The sequence below is a fragment of the Armigeres subalbatus genome, chromosome 1 (assembly GCF_024139115.2).
Source record: "Armigeres subalbatus isolate Guangzhou_Male chromosome 1, GZ_Asu_2, whole genome shotgun sequence".
NCBI lineage: Eukaryota > Metazoa > Arthropoda > Insecta > Diptera > Culicidae > Armigeres > Armigeres subalbatus.
Genome location: NC_085139.1, coordinates 152,988,444 through 153,009,459, shown reverse-complemented (window position 1 = coordinate 153,009,459; position 21,016 = coordinate 152,988,444). Strand labels below are relative to the sequence as shown.

General features: G+C 37.5%; 1 protein-coding gene across 1 annotated transcript in view; it reads left to right on the top strand.

Annotated features, from left to right (window-relative positions):
• The first annotated feature begins 1,497 nt into the window (after positions 1-1,497).
• LOC134205300 (homeobox protein homothorax-like) overlaps positions 1,498-21,016 on the top strand; it is a 128,579-nt gene continuing 109,060 nt past the window's right edge. The window contains exon 1 of the mRNA XM_062680438.1: positions 1,498-3,202. Coding sequence (XP_062536422.1) covers positions 3,188-3,202 — 15 coding nt within the window. The 5' untranslated portion in view covers positions 1,498-3,187. The remainder of the gene's footprint in view (positions 3,203-21,016) is intronic.

Here is a 21,016-nt window from a genome sequence, read left to right as displayed (position 1 = left end):
ATTTTGACGACCGTTTCCTAGCATATTCATGTAAAGTGCTTTCGACAAAAAAGCTTATGACAGCCATACAAAATGTAATTGCATATGAGAACCACACATTCTATTCGATGCAAGATTGCCAATGAAACGATTTCAACAAGCTTTGCCAAATCTCTCACCGCTTCAACTATTAATCTGTTGGAATGCCCTCGTAATGTTTTTGTTCCACCACACGAAACGCTTATCGCATTGTCCCATTATTGAATCTCTCCATTTCAATCAACAGCGGCGGGCTTTCTTTCCATCCTTGACGGGATCCAAGTGCATGTCACTGTTGCAGGTGAAGCTCTTCAGTCATTCACACGAAAAGCCGAACGTATTCTGCCAGTCTTCTTTTCTCAGAATGCGAAGGATGCATCACTATCCTGACAAAGGTGCTATACATATTCACTCTCTCACTCCCATTGGTATCCAAAATAAAATACAAAAATTCTAACAGCTCATAGTGCACTTTTTGCCATATCCAAGTATAAGCGAAGTGACTTGCATTCGCATTGTTGCAACGAACTGGATGGATCTGTTTCGCTTGTCATATATTGATAAGACAGCCTGGAAACAAGTCCTTATTGGTGACGTCGTAGCCGCCCTGAAGCTCATCGGGACTGTTCGACTCGAGAAATTCTTGCAACTCGATTCATGCTCTGTTTGCTGCTGGCTGAGTCTAGCTAAACACGCCGTCGACAGGAAGAAACGAATCTTCTCAAGAGCTGTTAGCCGCAAGCGCGCATCTTTGTGTTCGTACGGTGTTCTCAGTCCGAGCATACCGTAGCATCAGATCCCGGAGAGAACCCGGAGCAGCTCAGAGAGACGTAGATTGCACTCGATGCTCAATGGATGGCAAAATGCATTCAGATGGTACTAATACAGATGGTGACGAGAGTTGTTGATAATCTGTAGTTGTGCAAGAAATCATCGTTCTGGCTTTAATGGATTATGACCGAGACTCGGCGAAAAGAGACGAGTGACGGCAGCAGCAGAACAACGTTCCAAGCGCATTATGTTGAATATATGGTCACATTGGCGTTCAAAATTCAAGTATGCGTTGAGGCCAAGGTGCACCGTGCACGTTGGACACAAAAACTACTGCTGTAAGCGAACGGCAGCAAACGAATACTACAGCAGGGACTGCGGTAGTGTTCGTGACGAGAGAGCGGGAAAGAGCGATAATGAAGTGTTGTGTGTGTATTAAATTTAAAATTTTTATCCTATAAGACATTCTTCATTTCAATCGGCCATATAAATAATTGTATATAGCTATCACATTTTGTACGGGAATAGGCGGAGTTATTGCGTGCGCAAATTTGAGCCCGTATGCTGCCGCGCGCGAGAGAGCAGGCTGGCAGGAGAGAGTTTTACCTCAACGGGAAGGCAAAGCAACCATAAAAAGAGGCGGGCTCATAAATTTTGTCGCTACCTCTTGTGCATCCCCGCCACTGTAGATGAATGTTGATTGACAAGACAGTGTATATTTGCCTTCGAAACGCGTACGACGTGTTTACGAACGTCGCTCTCACTCTTTATATATTCAGCCATAAGAGAAATTATTATAACAATAACAGTATACCAATAATCATTTAAATTCGTCTTCGTTAGTCATTAATTACTGCACTTCGGTAAATTTAGACAAATATATATCGGTTTAAAAAAACAATATCTTTCCGCCGTCGTTCAAAACAACAACAACGTGAGGATTCAACTACCGCGGTTGAAAACAGGCAGTTCGTCACTCCAAGGCGTTCCAATGGATTCGCAAGTGATAAGTAGTGTGTAGCGGCAAAAGTTATTGCCGCAAGGTCTCCGTATAATATATGGATCATACCTTAATTCGATCATAATCGGCAAGAGGAGCACCCAGATGTGTGCAAAATCCCGCCGTCACCACTTGTGCGATAGTGTGCTTGGTTTCGTCTGTCATCCGAATGCAACAAACGGTCACCGGCGTGCTGCACAACATTCATCGACATCGGCGGTCCATCGCCTGCTGTGATTATTACAACCTCGTGTTGTGTTGTTATCCTTTCGGTCAATTCGAGGTACAATCTGATCTATCATTCGCCGCACGAAAACAGAACTAGCCGAGAGATAGAGAGCGAACGAGAGCGAGTGACAAGGAGAGCCTACTATGTTGTAGAATTCGTCCTCGTCGCACCGCGCACACCACCTACCGCACACACACTCTCGCGGTCCAGGGTGAAAAAGCGCGCATCGAAAGTGAAGACTCCAGTGTGAAACCTAGACAGTGTTTCGCGTAAGTGTGATAAATCATTTCTCGCTCATCACACGCGCAGCCGACGACATTGTGCAAAGAGCTCTCCTCGCTCGTTGAACCGAAATGCAAGTAATTAATATTCTTTTTTTCGGCTGCTGAAAATTCATCGTCGCGGTAGACGTCGTGGGATGTTTGTGTACTATTTCTACTATTGATCGAACATTTTTCGCGTGTTTTGTCATAAAAAAGGACAATTATTTCGTTCGTTCGCTCGTGAAAGGAAGATCGTCGCGTGTTTGCGGAAAGAAACAAATCAAGCGTGGGAAAAAAGTTTAACAAAAATCACACAACGCACTGTAAACGAGTTATGATAAAACTGTGATTCTAGTTTATAACTAAGTGAAATTTTATTTAAGATTGCAACAATCACGCAAGAATCAAAGATATACGTAATACGGGAAGATCGTCTGGAACTGTCGGTTCGGTTCGAGTGCGCGCGTGCCAGTGTGAAAGAGAAATTTATCATTAATCAAATCCGCGGTAAAACGGTAAACACATCAAGCATGGAAATAAACCAAGTGTGATTTTGCTTAGGCAAAAGTAAACATATATTAATTTTATGTTACTTCTGATTTCAATTATCGGAATGTTCTTAAACCGTTGCGTTCAACCATGAGATACATCGGCGATCTCTTATGATTTACTGGGAGTGTTATCGGTACTACACGAAGCATAAAAGTAAATAACTTGCAACGCTCCCGGGAACTAGAACAAGTTTCACAGAGACTGTGAAAAAAATCGTGAATTCGGAGAAGAAGTGGCAATAGTGTTGTGTATGTGTTGTTTAAGTGATAAGTGAAATTTTTGGTTATTAAGTTTTTGTTGGTTGGATTCTAAGCGGTGGAACAAGTGAAGCCGCCGCTTACATTGCAGCATTTGATGGCACAGCCTAGGGTAGGTATCGATGATTGTGAAAATATGAATAAAATAGGATAAATTGAAGTTCTAAATTTCGATTCAGTTATAATCTGTTCTTTGCAATTCCGACGGTCTATACTCGAGATGATCAAGTGAGCAAAATCTTGTTATTTATCAGACGACGGCCAAAATTTATGACAGAAGCAAAAAATCTCATCGCTATGTCTCATGAAATGACTTTTTGTTTAAAAAATAATATTGGCGATAGTTGCAACCAAGTTTTTGCACCGAAATCATTCAGTTGCTATCAATAATTTAGAGAATGAAAATTCAGATGAAATATTCTTTTCAATTTGAATATTTTTAAGGTTGCCCGGAATTTGTATTTTAAATGCTAAACTGATTATTGCAAAAATCATTTTCATTTACGGGGATAATAAATTGTTGTGTTATGACCCTGGTATCAGTGTTGTTCATTTGCTAAACAGTAACGATATGTGATTATCACGACGTGAATTCTGTTTTTTCGCATGATAGACTTGATATTTCCCAGCACTGATTGCTACGACTGTCACGATAGTATATTCGTTTTAATATGAAATAATTTTAAATTAGACCATTTAATCAAGTCCTACTTTTGATTAATATGCATAGTCATATATTAAGATATAATACAAAAATTTAAAAAAATACCATTACAAGAAACGTTCTGCTATTTTTTTGGATAAAAAAAAAACAATCTGCCTTGTCCAAAAGATGTTGCAGAAATGAGCAGCCAGCCCAAAGCGGTCAAATGCAAAATGCAATCCTCTTAATTATCATTTTCAATCAGAAAGTCCCAAGCTGTGCGTCGGTCGGACAATGTTGAGGTTCCCGCTTAAACTCCATTATTTAAAAATGCAAATCCAATTTCGGTTTTCGCAAAAAAGAATCAACCGAGGCACACAACAACTGCCCGTGCGTATCAAGAAGACAGGAAAGGCAAGCAGAGGAAAAAAAGCAGATTGAGAAATTCCTGATGCTGTTGGATTTCGCAAAGCATTAAATCCCTTTTCTGCTTTGCTCCTTTTTGGCACCGTTTGCCTTTTGTTTGCAGCAATGGCAGCAGCGGCGGCGGCCAGCAAATGTATGTGTGCACATCGTATGTGTGTACCTAACAAATGAGCAAAAATATAAAAAGATATCTACCTTTTGTTTGGACCTCAACAAAAAGGACTCTGAAATGTTGGAAGAATTAAAAGAAAAAAAAACTTTTTGGTGACTGAGGTACGCACCCACCAAGGTGTTTCGCTCGTATCCGTTTTTTTTCTGCTAAAATGTATGAATCCTGAAACGACTAGGATTTTATCCCATCTTATTTTTTCGGTTGAGACCTCTTGTTCGTCAATGATTGCCTCATCCGTCGTCAATACAGTTCCCATGGCGGCACCCGTACGAACTGTTACATTGTCGACAATCTTCAACAAGATTCAACAGAAAAAAAATATTTTGAGTTGTAGACCTGTATATCGGCGGCACAAAGAGTGCTCGTACAGTATTCATGTTCGATTGCTCTTTATATTTATAGGACAGTTGAGATAACTTTTTTTTTTGTTTCTAAGCTGTATTTTGTGGTTCAAATGTCAAATGTAGTGGATCGCAGCGGTACTTTAGATATGTTTCGATCTCGAAAAGTGTCATCAGCCATGTGTCTTACACTATTTGAGTAGAACTGCTCTTGTAGTCTTTCTTAAATTGGCGCAAAACCTCCTTATATGTTTTAGTAACATCAAAAATACATAGTTTTTAAATGCTTTGTTTCTTACGTATGTCTTATTAATACCCTAAAAATCAGGTTCGTATACACAGAATTCTGTTTTTATACGATTTTTTCTGTTGTATTATTGATCGTATGACTTCAGTTTACTATCAAAATCTGTGGAACGTGTTTTCAATAATCCTGAACAGTTCGAAGGAAGATCAAACAGTAAACGGTAAACATTTTAGAGAAGCGCAAAACTGAGAAAATAAAAATCCTGTAAAAAGATAACTCTGTGTATTTTTGTAATAATCTTTATGTCAGAAACAACTGAATTCAAAAATATAAAATAATCAAACTTTATTATTGATGAGTTTTAATTCGTGGATATTCACTACTTTTTCATACGTATGAGATAATAAAATCGTATGAAATATCAATTTGATTATTTAATACTAGTTTGCCGTAATAGATTTAGCATAGCATATTTTTCATTTGTTTTTGATAACGTTCTCCTTGGTGATAGCTTAAGTGTTACATAATTTAGGACTCGGAACAGCAAAACATATTTTATAATGTCAAATACATTACTCATACTAGAAGCATGAATGGGTGCAAAGGAGATCTTAAAGTTTTTATTCGATTTTGGTGTACACAGTTGGTTGTTTTTCATCCGATCACCCATTCTGATGACAGCACCTTTCAATTTCAGCTTCAGCTTCATAATGGCCCAGCAGTTTTTGGGACAAACTAAATTCCATTTGTTGTCCTTGCGGTTGTAGTGACTACTCGCAAGGTCCAAACATAATGTCAGCGGATCCGTATGTGACTTGAAAAAGGAAAGAATGTTCTCCCGGAGATATTGGGTTTTGAAAACCTCCAAGTTCATCGTTTTCTCTGCAATTTTTCTTTTTTCATTTTGACCACAGCTGCAAGTTACATGTCAGATTATATATTTGCGTGCGAATTTGTCCACAAAAACTCATTTGAATCTGGAAGGGACACGTCTTCCCTTGGCAAAGTTTTGGTCTTGAAAGCTGTCTAAAGTCAACTTCTACGTAGGATTTGATCAGCAGGTTTTCAAGTATGAGCTCCAGCTACAGCATTTTGTTTGAGTGATCGATTTGGATGCCCACTTGCGCGATGCGCCTGTAAGCCTTAGCGGTAGCGAATTCGTTGCAAAGTGATTCGCGGGTCACCAAACGACCTTTCTACAGAGTTGACGGTTGGCATTTCTTCTCCAGCGTTTACTTTGAGGCTTCCAAGTCATCGACAAAGTTTCCCTGTACGTTTTGAGCAAGCGCCATACGCGCCTCCAGTCAGCTGGGATATGGATCACAGAGCATTTTTAAGGCGGCTGTGCACGATTTTCATTCTGCGCTCCTCTTGCATGGCGAAAGCCCTCAAAATAAGAGGATTTTATTATCTAAAAAATACACTGATATCACTTTTGTTATTGTCAACCAATAAACGTCAAAAGTTTCAGAAACCGTCGACTAGGAGCACTGTAATAAGTAGAAAAGTTTGTCCTATTACTAAATAGTTCATGCTTCATGTTCATTTTGGTGTATAGGGCACTGCACGTATAAGCTTTATCAGTTTTATGATTGTTAAGCACTTCTAAGTAATTGAAAAGTTACAATTTGTACATTCATTTATAATATGATTAGCATGGGCGGGAGGTCCGACAACTCACCTCCCGATAATTCTTTCAATCGTAAAGGTTTTAAATTTAACACTTATATAAAAAATAATAATGTTCAAAAGGTTTAAGTACTCAGCTTAAGATGTGGCTAGATGCGCGGATACAAAGCAACAATATGCTGAAGGTGGGTGGGTTCATTTTCCGGTCCATATAATATGTTATGGTTAGAGAAGTGCTTAATCTTCGTATGGTTCTATTGTAAACGTCAAGTATACTTTTTTAATATGTTGTACTTTTGACAACGGTGTGAGTTTCCGAAGTCGGCATTGTTGCAGTGAGTGATGTAATGATAATAAAGAAGAAAAGACTATTAAAGTAAATATGGCTTTGACTGCATCACAGCATAAAGCAGATACTTCTTCGAAAACATCACATTCATACTTTTAAGAATAATCTAAAATATTGTGCAAATTTTTGTGTGAGTTCGGGGTCACATACTGAACTACACCCAGGTTTTTTTTTACACGGTTTGGTTTTGGTCGTTTAAGACCTTCAGCGTCAATGCAGCAATGAGTTAACTCCACGAAAAAATTCACAAAAAATCAAAGAAAATTCAGGGGGTATTTAAAAAACTGTGAAAGTAAAGGTTTACCGAGAAATTAATGAAATCCAACCGTGTAAAAAAAACCTGGGTGTATATGCAGGACCGCGCTCAAGATCAATTTCCATGCAATAGTTTTTTTTTGCTCAACAGCTGACCTCAAGTCCTATTTTAACGTCAAATTCACCAACTTTTTGTGTAATAGATATTGTGAATCCCGAGACGGAACGAATAACGAACAATTTTTACAAATCTGTCTATCCGTTTGCGAATTAAATCGTGACGAGGAAAGATCAACTCATTTCTATTCATATAGATGTATTATCAATAATGTCTTTGTTAACAAAACTTGCAGCCCAATTTGTATAGATTTGTTGTACAATTCAATTCGCTCAGTTCTTCTTATGATTCTGTATAAAAGTTTAAATTATTTCACCTAGTGAAGAATAACCGAAACACATTTTTTTATCATATCCGTCATAACTTACATTTGTGTTCGAATACAATAGCGATCAACTGGTACTTGTTTCCCGTCGATTGCAGCTTGTTACGCGGCTATTGGCCGAGGATTACTATAAAAACAGCTAGTTAATGTTAAAGTGCATACACATACACACATACAGACATTCGCTTAATTCACCGAGTTGAGTCTGAGTTCTCCGAGCCGCCAATATACAAATATTGCTTACTAAGTTTGCAGAATTGTAATATTTTTGACAATTGATTAGATTGAGCATAGATTATACAGCTTTCGTAAAGATTTACAGAAAAACCACTGCTTAGATATATTTTTCCAATCGATGTTCGCTTAAAATTTCAAATTCATTGTGTGTAAGCACTATATGTGGTTCATTATTCAACTCTGAATCACTCTTCCTAACGAGATTGTTTCAACATTCTTTGTTGGTTCGCTTCTCTATGAGTTCCAATTTGCATCATTTACTTCCCCGAGGTTCCGCCGATATTAAAGATTAGTGTAGCATTGATAAACGATATAATTGAAAAATCTGCCATGGTTTATCGATAGCAACAGAAGGCAATTTTCTCCGGTCGCTGCTGGCCGTTCGTTATATGAACCTGAATCTTTAAAATTCATCTGCCCGCCCGTGGATGATGGCAGTAAGAACGTATTTTCGATCCGGTAATAGCCATTATTATTCGTTTTAACTATTACACATGCATTAGACGTCTGTTAGATCGATACAGTTTTTCAATTTCCAAATTCAAACAGTTTATTGATTTTTTTCTTTCATTATTGCCTTAACACGTTCGCTTTTTTTTCTTTCAATAACCCAAAAGTATCTGCTTTTGATGAATCATGCAGAACGAAACTCGCATCTCGGCCGGCCGAATCCAGTCGGCGTACGCTGCTTTGCTGGAGGAATGGATTTTACTGCTCGAGTAACCCCGTCGGGATTGGATCGGGCAGGGCACCTCGGGTGTGAGCAAGCGGAGCGACGCGGACCAAGAAATGAGAAAAATCACTTACACGCGCATGCTACGGCTCTCGGCGGCACTAACGATCGCGTTATTATGGTGCGGCGGGTCCGGCCAATCGCCGGGCGAAATGGGCGGTGGGTGGCGGTGGCGACGGCAGTGGCCGCGTTGGGGCCGTTTTGTTGAAACGCGGCCAGATTATCGACCCGCGGAGTGCTCATCTTTGTCTAGCTGCCACCCTTGTTCTCAGGCATTGAACATGTTAAAAAGCATTCCTAATGTGATATTGAAAACAATGGGTCCAAGATTCGGGGAATTTCGGGTTCCGTGGAGGGCGTGAATTGAATAGTTGGAATTTTTACCACATCAACTGGAGCACTAGGTGCTATTAATTCGTTAATGATTGGTTCATCTGTTTTCGTGGATCAAAATTGCTTGCTATTATGTTTGACATGGAGCAAAGCAGGCTGGGATAGTGAGTCATAATGAATCTTTGGCACAATCTTTTTATTTTTCTGGAAAAATAGCGGTATCTTGCAAAAAAGAATATTTGTATTCTTCAGAAACTACATTGGATCGACCTGAAAGTAAACTGCACGCAATACTAAGAGTCGCCTCTCTTAAATTGGGAATTCGCCATAACTTAAGTTTACTTTTCTTGCACCGGTAGTTAATTTTTTAGTATCACCTTAACTGAGTTGAATCAATTGATAAAACATGAAAAATGTTATATAAATTACTTTTACTGTTACTAGTTTACATGTCATTAAATATTCATTACTTTTTTCCCTGTGTAACGGAAACTATTTAATATTACATTAAGAACATTGTAAAATTCTGGCTTATACAATTTTGTTAAATTCAAATGGAGCCATGGTATAAAAAGCTTTAATTCTGTATTCATTTCATGCACCTAACAAATATAGCTGACTTACACACTCAAAATAAATCGGAGACTTGAAATTTCTGAAACATTAAATAAATAAAAAAACCGAATTGTTGGCGAGGAATTTTACAGATTTTCACTTGAACAATTGAATTGAACTTGAAGAATTGAATATGTCATAATCTGTGAAATAAATTACGAACAATTCCTAACGAATAATTCAACTTGTTAACATGTGTTCTATTGAGAGGAGTTCGTATCAGTCGAACCTTTCATTTGTTAAGGTCAAAAATACTAATTCATAATACGTTAGTACGGACCAGATTTTTGGCCCTAATTGGATAGATAAACTTGTCCTTTTATTCTTTTGAAAACAGGACGAACTGTTACAGTATTCGGTACAGCTAAAAAAATTGGTATGGCTTCAAAGGGTAGTTCCATACCCATTTTGGAAAATCGCGTACTGTCTCGAACAGGCTGATAAGAAATAAAGTTTTTTTCTGGTTTGTGGCATATGAATTGAATCATAACAGAGAAACGTTGCCGTTAATCAATGTAGAAATGATATCAAGATGTAAGGTGTGCTTAGCAATACATTGAATATAAACGAAAAAATCAATTAACACAATGCAGAAGTCAGAGTGAGTTGTAACAATTTTCACAGGATGTTAGAACTCAGAGCACTAGAAAATGTAGCTACAACTTAACAAAATGTTTTATCGCGAATTGTTCCTTGTGTGAGAAATTTGCAAGCCTCGTTGATCAGGGGTCAACTTTTAAATTTTAACATTTTATGTTTGTAACAAGATTATTGAAAATGTTGGTCAGATTTCCAAAAAAAATTGTTTTCGTAATTCTCTTCTTTTTTTCAAGTGAGAGTAATTAATGTTAAACTTAAATATTTAAACGGCTATTGTACTCTTTTTACGTATTAGTTTAACCGTCTAAGACGAGTTAAGTAACCTCCATTTAATTCCACCAATTATTTCGATATCTTTGCAGATACGTATTTTGACCAAAACTGTGTGGTCGTCTTCAGTGTCTCGTACTTGACTCGACGTCGTACTTGACGAAGTCGAGTCAAGTACGAGACACTGAAGACGACCACACAGTTTTGGTCAAAATACGTATCTGCAAAGATATCGAAATAATTGGTGGAATTAAATGGAGGATTACGGTTTAATACATTCCACTAAAAAGAGCTTAAAATATTTTTTCTGACATTAGTTTAGTCAACTAATGTAATTAACAGAAATAAAAATTCTATTCTGGCTGCTAATTTCAAAATGAAAAGCCATTGCAATTAGTGTTGAGAAATGTGACCGAAAAAGCATGGGACTGCTTCTGCCAATTTCCCAATTACTTTCTCAAAAGTTATTTACTATTTCGGATTTTTCTTATACACATAACGGTTAAAGAATCCAATTACTTTGTCTAACAGATAATAGTTTGCAATGCAAAGTTTGGGACATGATAAAATTACAAAAATGCCCCAAAGTGTCATGACACTAAAGTCATTTGACACAAATTTGTCTCTAACACCGCCAATTTTAAATTTAGAATAATGACCTGATAGAAAAAGTTGCAGAATCATTTAAGCGCTATGTTCTGAAAAAATCAAAAATTGTTTAAAAAATATAAAAAAGTTATTAGTCCCATTAGTCCCATGACACCGAAATAACATTTCCCTACACTGCGCCCGTTTGAAAAAAAAAATGGATTTTTATCACACTGTATTGCATCATTACAGTATACAGATAATACAAGAGTTTTAATCAAAACTGGAGTCTACTAAAACAAAACTGTTAAAACACTGTAACTAACTGTGATAATCAATTGTAACGGCCTGTCACAATGCTTTTGGCACTATTTATAACTTTTCAAGTGAACTTTTTTTTTGGTTGAGATATTTGTGATAATGCTGTCTTGGTACAAAGCCAGCCGAAAAAAATATAAACGCCCGACAACAAGTGGAGCTTCAAAAACTTTAAAGCGAAACCCGTCTTCGAAAATCGGCCCATGTAAATATCGATCAGTCAATTGGTGAGCCAGTGAGAAGTCTTCCCCGTTTTCGTGCGTTTCATTCTGCGGAACGGTCTTCGTCGAAAGCGTTCGGTTCCCAAAAATTATGAACCTTGCTCAAACTTCTGGGTGATGAATTTCAAAATGGCCGTATAGTAAAATTGATTAATGATCTTTTCTTGTCTGCTCTCGGCATTCACGTCCTCACGAGGGGTACTAGTCTACTATTTATATGGGTTGCTTTTTTTCCCTACGTTGTGTCTCGTCTGCGCTTCAGCGTTGTTGATGACGATGGGTAGACACACAATTTTTGACAGTATGAAAACACACGCATGCGTTTTATTTTTGCTTCGCTCTAGACTTTTGCTGCACAGAACCCGTCTAGTAGTGGAATTCTCGTGGACTGTCCTGCCCTGTGTAACGACGAAGCGGAATAGGCAGCATGACTCGCGATTGTCGTCATTACTTTGGCTCCACCGCCTACTGCTGCCGCGATATTTGCATCCTTTTTCTGAAGTTAGGATTCGAGTTCCCGCTACGGACATAGCAGCGCGGCTAATTCCGACGGCAATGTCGATGGGTTTTGGTCCCATTGAAATTCAATACACTGAAATGGTTTGCAGAACGGATTCACTGGCGCACCGAAAACGGGTGGTTTCCGATTAGGAACAAAAAGTCGAGCCGTCGTTTTTTTCTCAGTTATAAGCAATAACAGTTCAGGCAAAAACAAAAAATTCAAAAATTTGACCATTGTCAAATTCAGCTTGCTACGTTCAACACGGGCCTACTGCGCTTCCATTGGATATAGCGATTTCTGTACAGACCCTGGCCCTATCAAGCATAGGCTAGCTAAATGGGCATCTCCATCAATAGACAACACTGCGTAAAATAAGCGAGTTTGATCTTGGCGTACAGCAACTAACGTGCGTAAAATGAAGTTTAAGTAAAATCAATAATCTAAATTTTAACCTGTTCGTTCGACTCGCTACACAGAACTGAAGACTCATCGTCGGCAGCTGGCTGGTTGCCTTGGCTTGCACATCCCTTCGCCATTCGATGAAAACGATGATGTAGTGTGAAATGATTTGACAGATTTCGAACATTGTTAAAATCAATTGAAATTTTTCATCTATTTGATCAAACGAAATATACACAGCAGGCTCCCCGCTGGAGTGTGAGTGTGAATTGTGTCGCGCGTACATATATCGACCGCATTGAGGCAAACAAGTAAAGATAGAATGAAAAACTCGTCCAGTCCGGAGTGAGGTTAGATTGGAGAATTGAGTATATGCACAGTTTTGAACAATTGATATGGACGATTGTCTCTCTAAGCATAGTGTGAAACGGATGAATGAGGGAAGGAATCATCATCCGCCGCACCATCATGATCGCGGCTGTTGATTGCCATCGTTAGTGTGCCTGCACGAGATACGTAGCTCCGGGCCAGAGTGTTTGACAGACCGATATGAGACACAACTGTTGATGCAATTTTCAAGGCACACACAGCGGCGGCCACACAGTGTCATTTGAGCAGTATCGTTCACGCCGAAGCGGAGATGTGAACATAATTCAATAAAGCACTCCAAATGGTGGTACATGGGTGGCAGGACAGGGCGGCGACGGCTGCTTGTTGGGTTTAAGTGATTTTTACCAGACTTATCCCGCATAACAGGACCTTCACAAAAACATCCGTGTTAGTGTTAAGTAGAAAATAGCAATACAGTTGAGTATGTTCTTCCTGATATCGCAGAATTAATCGTTCGTTTGAGGCAATCGAAGTAGGCAGAATTCCATCTAGATAAAAATCTACCGAGAAAAGTATCAATGAATAAGGAAAAGTAAACTGTAGAATATTTATTCAATACTCCTCAAATAGTTTAAAATTTAGTTGGCTTTTGATGTGGAACCCGATGTAGATTTGCCGATGAACTGCTGCGCACCCTAAATTAATTCCCTCTATCCAGCCGTTGGTTGGCTGGTGGATCCGTACGCATAGGAGTACACGATGCAAGCGTGGCTAAAAAAAACACACACAAAATGGAAAACTCATGCCATTGTCAGCTCAACAATCTCGTTTTACCTGTGTTTCTCGCATTGTTTGTTGGGTTTTCGTACATAAGAGCGAAGGGTTCTTCAGTTCGTTCTTCCTCATAGAATATATTTTTCTCACTCATTTCACTTGAATCGCTATCTTGCATTTTCCCCACTAATTATACACGAATTCAAGTTTTATTTTATAGTTCCGCTTCGGTTGCGAAGGTTTTTTTTGTGTTGTTGTTGTAGCTCTTGCTTTCCCTCTGAATATAGAGGAAAAGACCTGCGAGACGGTTAGTCGCCATTTTATCCTGAGAATTGGATGAGTGTAGCAGCGTCTAAACATAAAAGCAAAGGAAATGTCTTTGTACTTTATTTGGGGAGCCTAGCAACGTGGTGCCATTCATCGGTCTGCTATAATTATTCATTGCTTTCGAGCGTTCTGATTGAGCATAGCCACCGCCACTGACTGGCAGGCAAAGCGCTTAGACTAGATCAGTCAAGTGTTTTCGAAGCTATCTCGCTGGCTGATCATCATAAATGCATAAATCAGATGTACGACTGTAGCAGGAGAGCGCCAAAACCGGCAGACCGATTACCACGAGACTTCCACCGAAAGAAGCTACCAGGAAGAGGAAAACCCATTGGAAAATCGTTGACTAGAACGAGGCACTGCTGCCGGAGATTTGAATTATATATTACAATTTCTTTCAAATTACTTTTATCTGTTCCATTAGAATTCTGATCTCTATTCATATGGAAAGTGTGACGTGAACTACCACGAAAAACTATTATTCTCTCTCGCTTTCATAACTATTTTGTCTATGGGTTTGAGCCAGGGCACGCGCCTTTTCTTTTGGTGTTATTTACGCTAGTAGGCGCACGGGATATTCAGAAATTTACATTTAGATGTAATTTGTGGAATGCGTGAGCTCATGCTGAAAGGCAGCTCACAATTGTTCGCGCTGAAAAAACTTGAATTTGGCTTAATCAAGTTTAACCCATCTGTAGAATCAAACATGTCAAAACGCTAAAAGTTTTTGTTATCGGCATGACCCTATTAAAAGCGTTTTGGTTATAGCCGCTACACATTACTGTGTTTTCCTGTGACCGATATCTGATTCACGTTGATCTAAATGTTTACGCAAAGGAACTTCAAATGCCAGATTCATATTAGTCAAAATAGAGCATTGTGGCGCAAAATAAAAAGAAATATTTACTTTGTCTATGAGCCATAAATACTAGTTCTATTCGCTAAAATGTGACTATCTTGTCACTTACGCCCCTATGCCGTTAGGCGCCTCAACCATCAATTTGTGGATAGCAGGCTACTTTGTTTCCGCAATATGCACCGCATTTTCCGCCACTAACTATGTAGTTCAATCGCTGCGCATCAACATCACACCATCGTAGAAATGGTCTGTTTATCATGTATCTGGAGTGCTTGCTGCAACTTATTTCAAGCCACATTTTTTCCCTTCATCTCCAGTGCTTCCAAGATGGATAAATTGCTAAATTAATTAAATTAACACACATCAGACACTCCAATGAGCCGGCATCGTGAGCTGATTTGTTTACGCATTACAACGAACCGTTACGCTCTATCTAATTTCACGCTATCGCGCTGCGATCGCCGTTGATGACGCCGCGTACCGCCGCGCCGTTGAAAAGTGCGGTGCGATGCGGTGCATCCGACGTCGACGTTGCGCTGCGCTACGCGCTGTGATCTGGGGTTGGTTCGGATCACGGTTTGCCAAGAAACGATGCATTTCGCTCAACGTTCGTCCCTATTTGAGTGATTAATCATATAGTTTTTTTTTGAACATTGATTTTCGTCAGAAAGTTTGATTATTTGATTCGATATTGTCACTCACTACCTTAGTGAAATCTTGCGGCCTTTTGAATGTGCTTGTTTTATATAGTTTCTTCTTGAATTAGTTTTTTTCAGGATTTCAGGATTTTCAATATAATGTGCTGCTTGTTTAGATAAAGCTTAATTCATTCAATATCTGGACACAAGGAATCAGCTCTACTCGGCATTATTCCGATAAACTACGACGATTCAGTAGTCAAAACGAAGACTTTATTACACTTTCGGGAAAATATATAAACGGTTTTATTTTGTTCTGATGAAATAACGATTTTTTCTAGAAACGCCTCGAGTGATTTTTAGACACCTTATGTGATTTTTTAAACATCTTGCGTGGATTTGTTTTCAACTGGCGACGAGTTTTTTCGACCATTTATTCAATTTACTAACATCTCCAGTAACTGTTCCAGTCTTTTACAGCTTCCGCTCAAGAATTGCCCAATATTTTCCAATTGGGCGTATTCTATGGCAACTAGATGGATTAGGTTCTTTTTTGGTGTAATCCAATCATAATCGTTGCCACTGAGATGACTCTCGACTGAAGTTACTGTTAGCCAAATCAGGTCAAAGCATTACATGCTAATTGCAAGATTTGAGGAATGGGCGATTGGGTTTTTTCAGCTACTTTTCCATGCAGAGCTAGTTCATAGGCTTATTTGTATGTAAAACTTGACATTTTTTGTCTGCAGTTGTATGCTGCATATTTTGTGAAGCAAACTTATCAGCAAAAACAAATTTAAACCTCTCAGGATCATCTCTTTGAGCCATGATTACAACAAACTTTCACAAATTGCTGTTATAAGATCACTATAAGTGCGTTCAGTGAATAAGTAAATCAAAAGCATTTGACTTTAATTTTGTAAATAATATTTTTTTTCATTCGTTTACTTGCATCTGGTTCCGTCAAAAACGTTATTTATACACACTAATTTTCCGAATAATCTGGAATCTTTTGGAAAAGGCTAGATAGATTTTCTCCAGTCCTTCATTTTTTTATTTTAAACTCCGACAGTTTTATAGATCTCATATGATAAACATGAGTAAAATAGTGAAATTCATGTACCTAGTACTTGAATTACAATTTGTATGATGTTTTGAATGGTCAGAGTTTACAAAACTTAATATTCTTGTGACTTATTATGTAGGCGAAAATCAGCCGAGTCAGCTACACTGATAAAACTAGTATACATATAGTAGATATAATATTTGTGTTGCACACTTAAAAAATGAATTCAATTACTGTACTTCGCGGGAGAGTGGTTATGTGTGTAATTAAAGATATCATCAATTAAATTTATAGATTTGTGCCAATGAAAATGTGTAGATTTGGAGAGTGGTGTTTTTATACACAAATATTGTGTATGACCAATAGTGCCACTCATCTCAGCAACTCGGGACTCAACAATGTAGTGGTGTGACTTAGAATGTGTTAACAGATTGATTATATATCAAAAAGTGCTTAAGCGTCCGAGGTGTGATTTGAGTTTCCTTATTAGTAATGAGATTATTACATATCTTTAATGTATCGCAAAAACTGAGTAAAAATCCAAAATTTCATGAATTTTGGTGCATGGCAGCTTTTTTGAATCAATTCCCAAAAACGTTTTAAATTGATTTTAGTATGGACCAAGCTGTCAACCTTTGATATAACTGTCAAACAGTTAAACTCCCAAAAACTTTTAAAATTATTTTTAAACATCAAATTTAGGGTCTACCAGTGTGAAAAATATCTTGAAGCTCATAAAAAGGTGGCTTCCGAATGAATAAAATAAAACCAACATGTTTTCCAAAATAAAAAAAAACATTTTACATGGTATGTAACGATGAAAACATGTTGTAAATATTGCCCAATGATTTATAAATACGGATTGAAAACAGATTACTTTGTGTTTTATATTAGGCAGGGTTATTTTTTGATATTGTTCCAAGGTAGTGTGGTAGTAGCAGACTGTGTTAAAATAATAATTCAATATTAGGAATAGAATGATGAATTATTTGAAAGCGCGGCTACGACATGTGGTAGTTTTACGTACTATGTAGGTTTGTTACTACATCACAGAGTTTATTGATTTTCGTGAAAATGGCAATTTTTGCTTATATGTTGCGATTTTGGTCAGTATCTTGCGGATTTTGCGGAAACATGACTAGTCATGATTTCCTCACGTTTAAAAACCACCGACGTTAGGAATACGATTTCCACGTCTGAATCTTACATATCGTACCCATCAACACTATAGGCCGGAATCTACAGATTTACTTCCTATCTCAGGTGTGATTAGACATATTCTTCTTAGAAAATGCAAACGGCATGGACTGTAACCAAACCCATGCCCTATGGTATGGGGTGAGAGGCACTTACGCTTACCACTCAAATACCGCCACCGTATTTTTTTTGGCTTTTGACATGTTTCAGCCTTCCGAGACTATTGATAGTTCTGAGATTGCTGAGAACATTGAAATTTTTCAAACTTCTGAGAATTCTAGAACTTTTAGAAGAGTTTAAGAAGTATCAATATTCTTAGACTCCTGAGACTTTCAAGGTGTTTGAAGCTTCTGAGACATCTGAGACTTCTGTCTAAAATTTGAGAGAATCTCAAAAAATTTGAGACTTCTGACTCCTGAAGCTAATGGGACATCTGAGACACCTAAGGTTCTTAAATGTCTAATACTTTTGAGACTTCTTAGAATTCTAAAACTTTTAAAACGTTTGGAAGATCTCTGAAGTTTTTTGAGACTTTGAGATTTCTGATACTTCTGAGGCTTATGAATCTTTGGAGCCTCCTTAGATATTGGATATTTTTTTGATTTTTGTCTTTTCTAAGAAGTCTAAGACGTCTAAGATTTTTAAAAGTTTCAAGACTTTTGAGACTTTTTAGCCCTTTGAGGTTTTTTTAGCATTTCGAGGTTTCTGAACCTTCTGGGACGACCAAGACCCACTGTTGGTAGAACCACACACAAATCTGATTAATTGATGTCTCATTGACAAGCTAATGCACCTGCGTTTCTACAGGGAGATTATAGCGTTTAAATATTTCGGGCACAATCACATCCCGAGTAACATTTTTAGTTTTATAACGGTCTTGAAGACCATTATTAACTCTGCAAGAGTGCTTGGAAGCCATTAAAAAAGCAAAATATTACTGGGGATCATTTTGCTTACTCGCCGAAAAATGATTTTGCTTAAAAAGACGTCAAAACCCAATCGAGTTGTATTTGTTTGGTCATGTATGGATTTATTGTCCATTGTTTTAAGAAAATAAACTTATTCTAACGCATTAAAAAATGAAGTACACGTAAAATTCATGCAATGATGCAAATCGCTGATGAACGTTTCTCTTGGCCAAGAGTCTGGTTCTACTTGACTCATGCTTGAGATTTGAGAATTTGAGGTTTTCCCAACAGTGCCTCTAAGGTTCTTAGAATTCATATACTTCTGAATGTTCTGACACCATATTGCGAATAAAATGTATTTAAATAAATTCCTAAGAGATTTCTTAGGCTCCTACATCGTTAGAGAGTTTTGAGACTTCTGAGAATAACGAGATAAATATGATAAATACGAAATATATAAATATAAATATATAAATATGATAAATCTGAGATTTTTAAGACCTTTACGACTTCTGAAATATTTGAGAATTCTGAAACTTCGAAAAAAAATTTAAGACATCTGAGACTTCTCGAAAATTCTATGTTTTCTGAGGCTTGTTTTTTTGTCGTCTTGTCTTCTCAAAATACAAACCTGATTCTCGTGAATTTCAAACAAATAAATCTTTACAATAATGTATGTTCGAGCTATCCTTGATGTTTTAAGGTTGCGTAAAGTATATTTGATCTTAATCGATTATCATACAGAAGATGGCCAGCAAAATGCGTTTTTTAAACAAAACTTTGTTTTTATCGATGGCATAATTGAACCGTTTGTTTGAGAAACTGCATATGTAACATTTTTGGCCAAAATGAGATTTTTATGTATTCTGAATCCTCTTCCAAAAATACGTATTCTGGCAAAAAATACGAAAAAAAAATTTTTGTTCAGGAATGTATGAATTTTTTTTCGTTTGTTTGAGAAACTACATAAGTCCACGCACTTTGAAGAGCAATTATGGAGTACTGTTTACAGTTTTTGCACTGGAAGTGCCTCAGGGTGTTGAGTTTTGCCAAAAACTATTGATCTGTATCGAAGGAATCGAAAGGTTCGGTGCCAATTTGTCCAAAAACAGTTTTTTGTTGTTTTCTCGAAATTGTGTAAAATGGACTTATGCAGTTTCTCAAACAAATGGTTCAATTAAGAACGTAGATTAATCCTCCTATTGAAAAAGCAGTTTTTTTGTGCTTAGCTGAGCTGAGTCGATTGGCTTAGAAAATTAATGGTTTCGTATCAAAGATTCGTTTGGCATTTAATGAACATTCTCGAGGAATTTATTAACCATTTATCATCTTTGAGTTGATGAATTCAATAATGCGCATGAAAGCATTGCGAGAAAACTTTTTAAATTCCAAAACATGTATTTTCATATGAAGTGAATGATGCTGAGTAATACGTATCACCTGTTTCAATCCATCCATTTCAATTATCTTTCCTTGACCTGATCAAAAGTCTTGTACTACCGGGCTATCGTTTTTAATAAAGCACCAATTACCAATTATCAAAGGGGCAGAGGCCAAATCAGTAAAAGTCCTTTTCTATGTTAGTCAATTTCCCAGAATGATGATAATTTGAGTAGTATAAAAACATCCATGAAAAAAGACATAATTTACATAATAAAAAAATATAATACATAAAAAGTGGCTTTTTTGGAGTCAGCCTTTAACGATTTTGCAACAATATTTGGGAAGTTAACAAAGAAAATGATTTTGCACGTTTTACCCAACCGGTGAATTTCAAACCGATTTATTACGATAAAAGAGGACTCTTATGGACCGAATCAGAGCACTATGAGAAACTGTGCCTACCGACAAGCTATGACGAAATAGATCGTTTTCGTTGGGTCTTCTTTTTCTTATATGGCTCTACATTCCAACTGGAACTTGGCCTGCTTATTAACTTAGTATTACCTCAGTTAATAATTGAAAGCTTTCTATGCCCGCCATTGCATGAGTATGTATCTTGTGTGGCAAGTATCATGGGTACACTATGCCCAGGGAGACGAGAATGTTTCCCACCCGGAAACATCCTAGACCGGACCGAGAATTGAACTCACCATCTCCGGATTGGCAATTCTACGCCTTTGCACGCAAGACTTATTGGAGACCCGTTTTCATTGGGTACAAACCTATTTTCACACAGCCATGAAAAACAATGAAATCATATAGACATCCATACTATTCTGGAGAAATTTGATGGAATTAATTTGTGATTTTCTCTTATTTAGCAGTTCATGACATTTTTCATATTTGTCGCACTTAGTTTCAGGGTATTTCCAACTGACTCAGTGTGAGAAAAAAGTTTTTTCTAAGAAACTAATAAAAAATATTGTTTGTGCCCGTACAACAGTTACAACTGCAAAATGCGTATGAAGAGTTAATTGCACACAGTTTAATAAAATTATTGTGTAGTTGAATATGAATTGACGTAATTGCTACGCAATTGTTTGGGTGATTGCAATTATCTCTG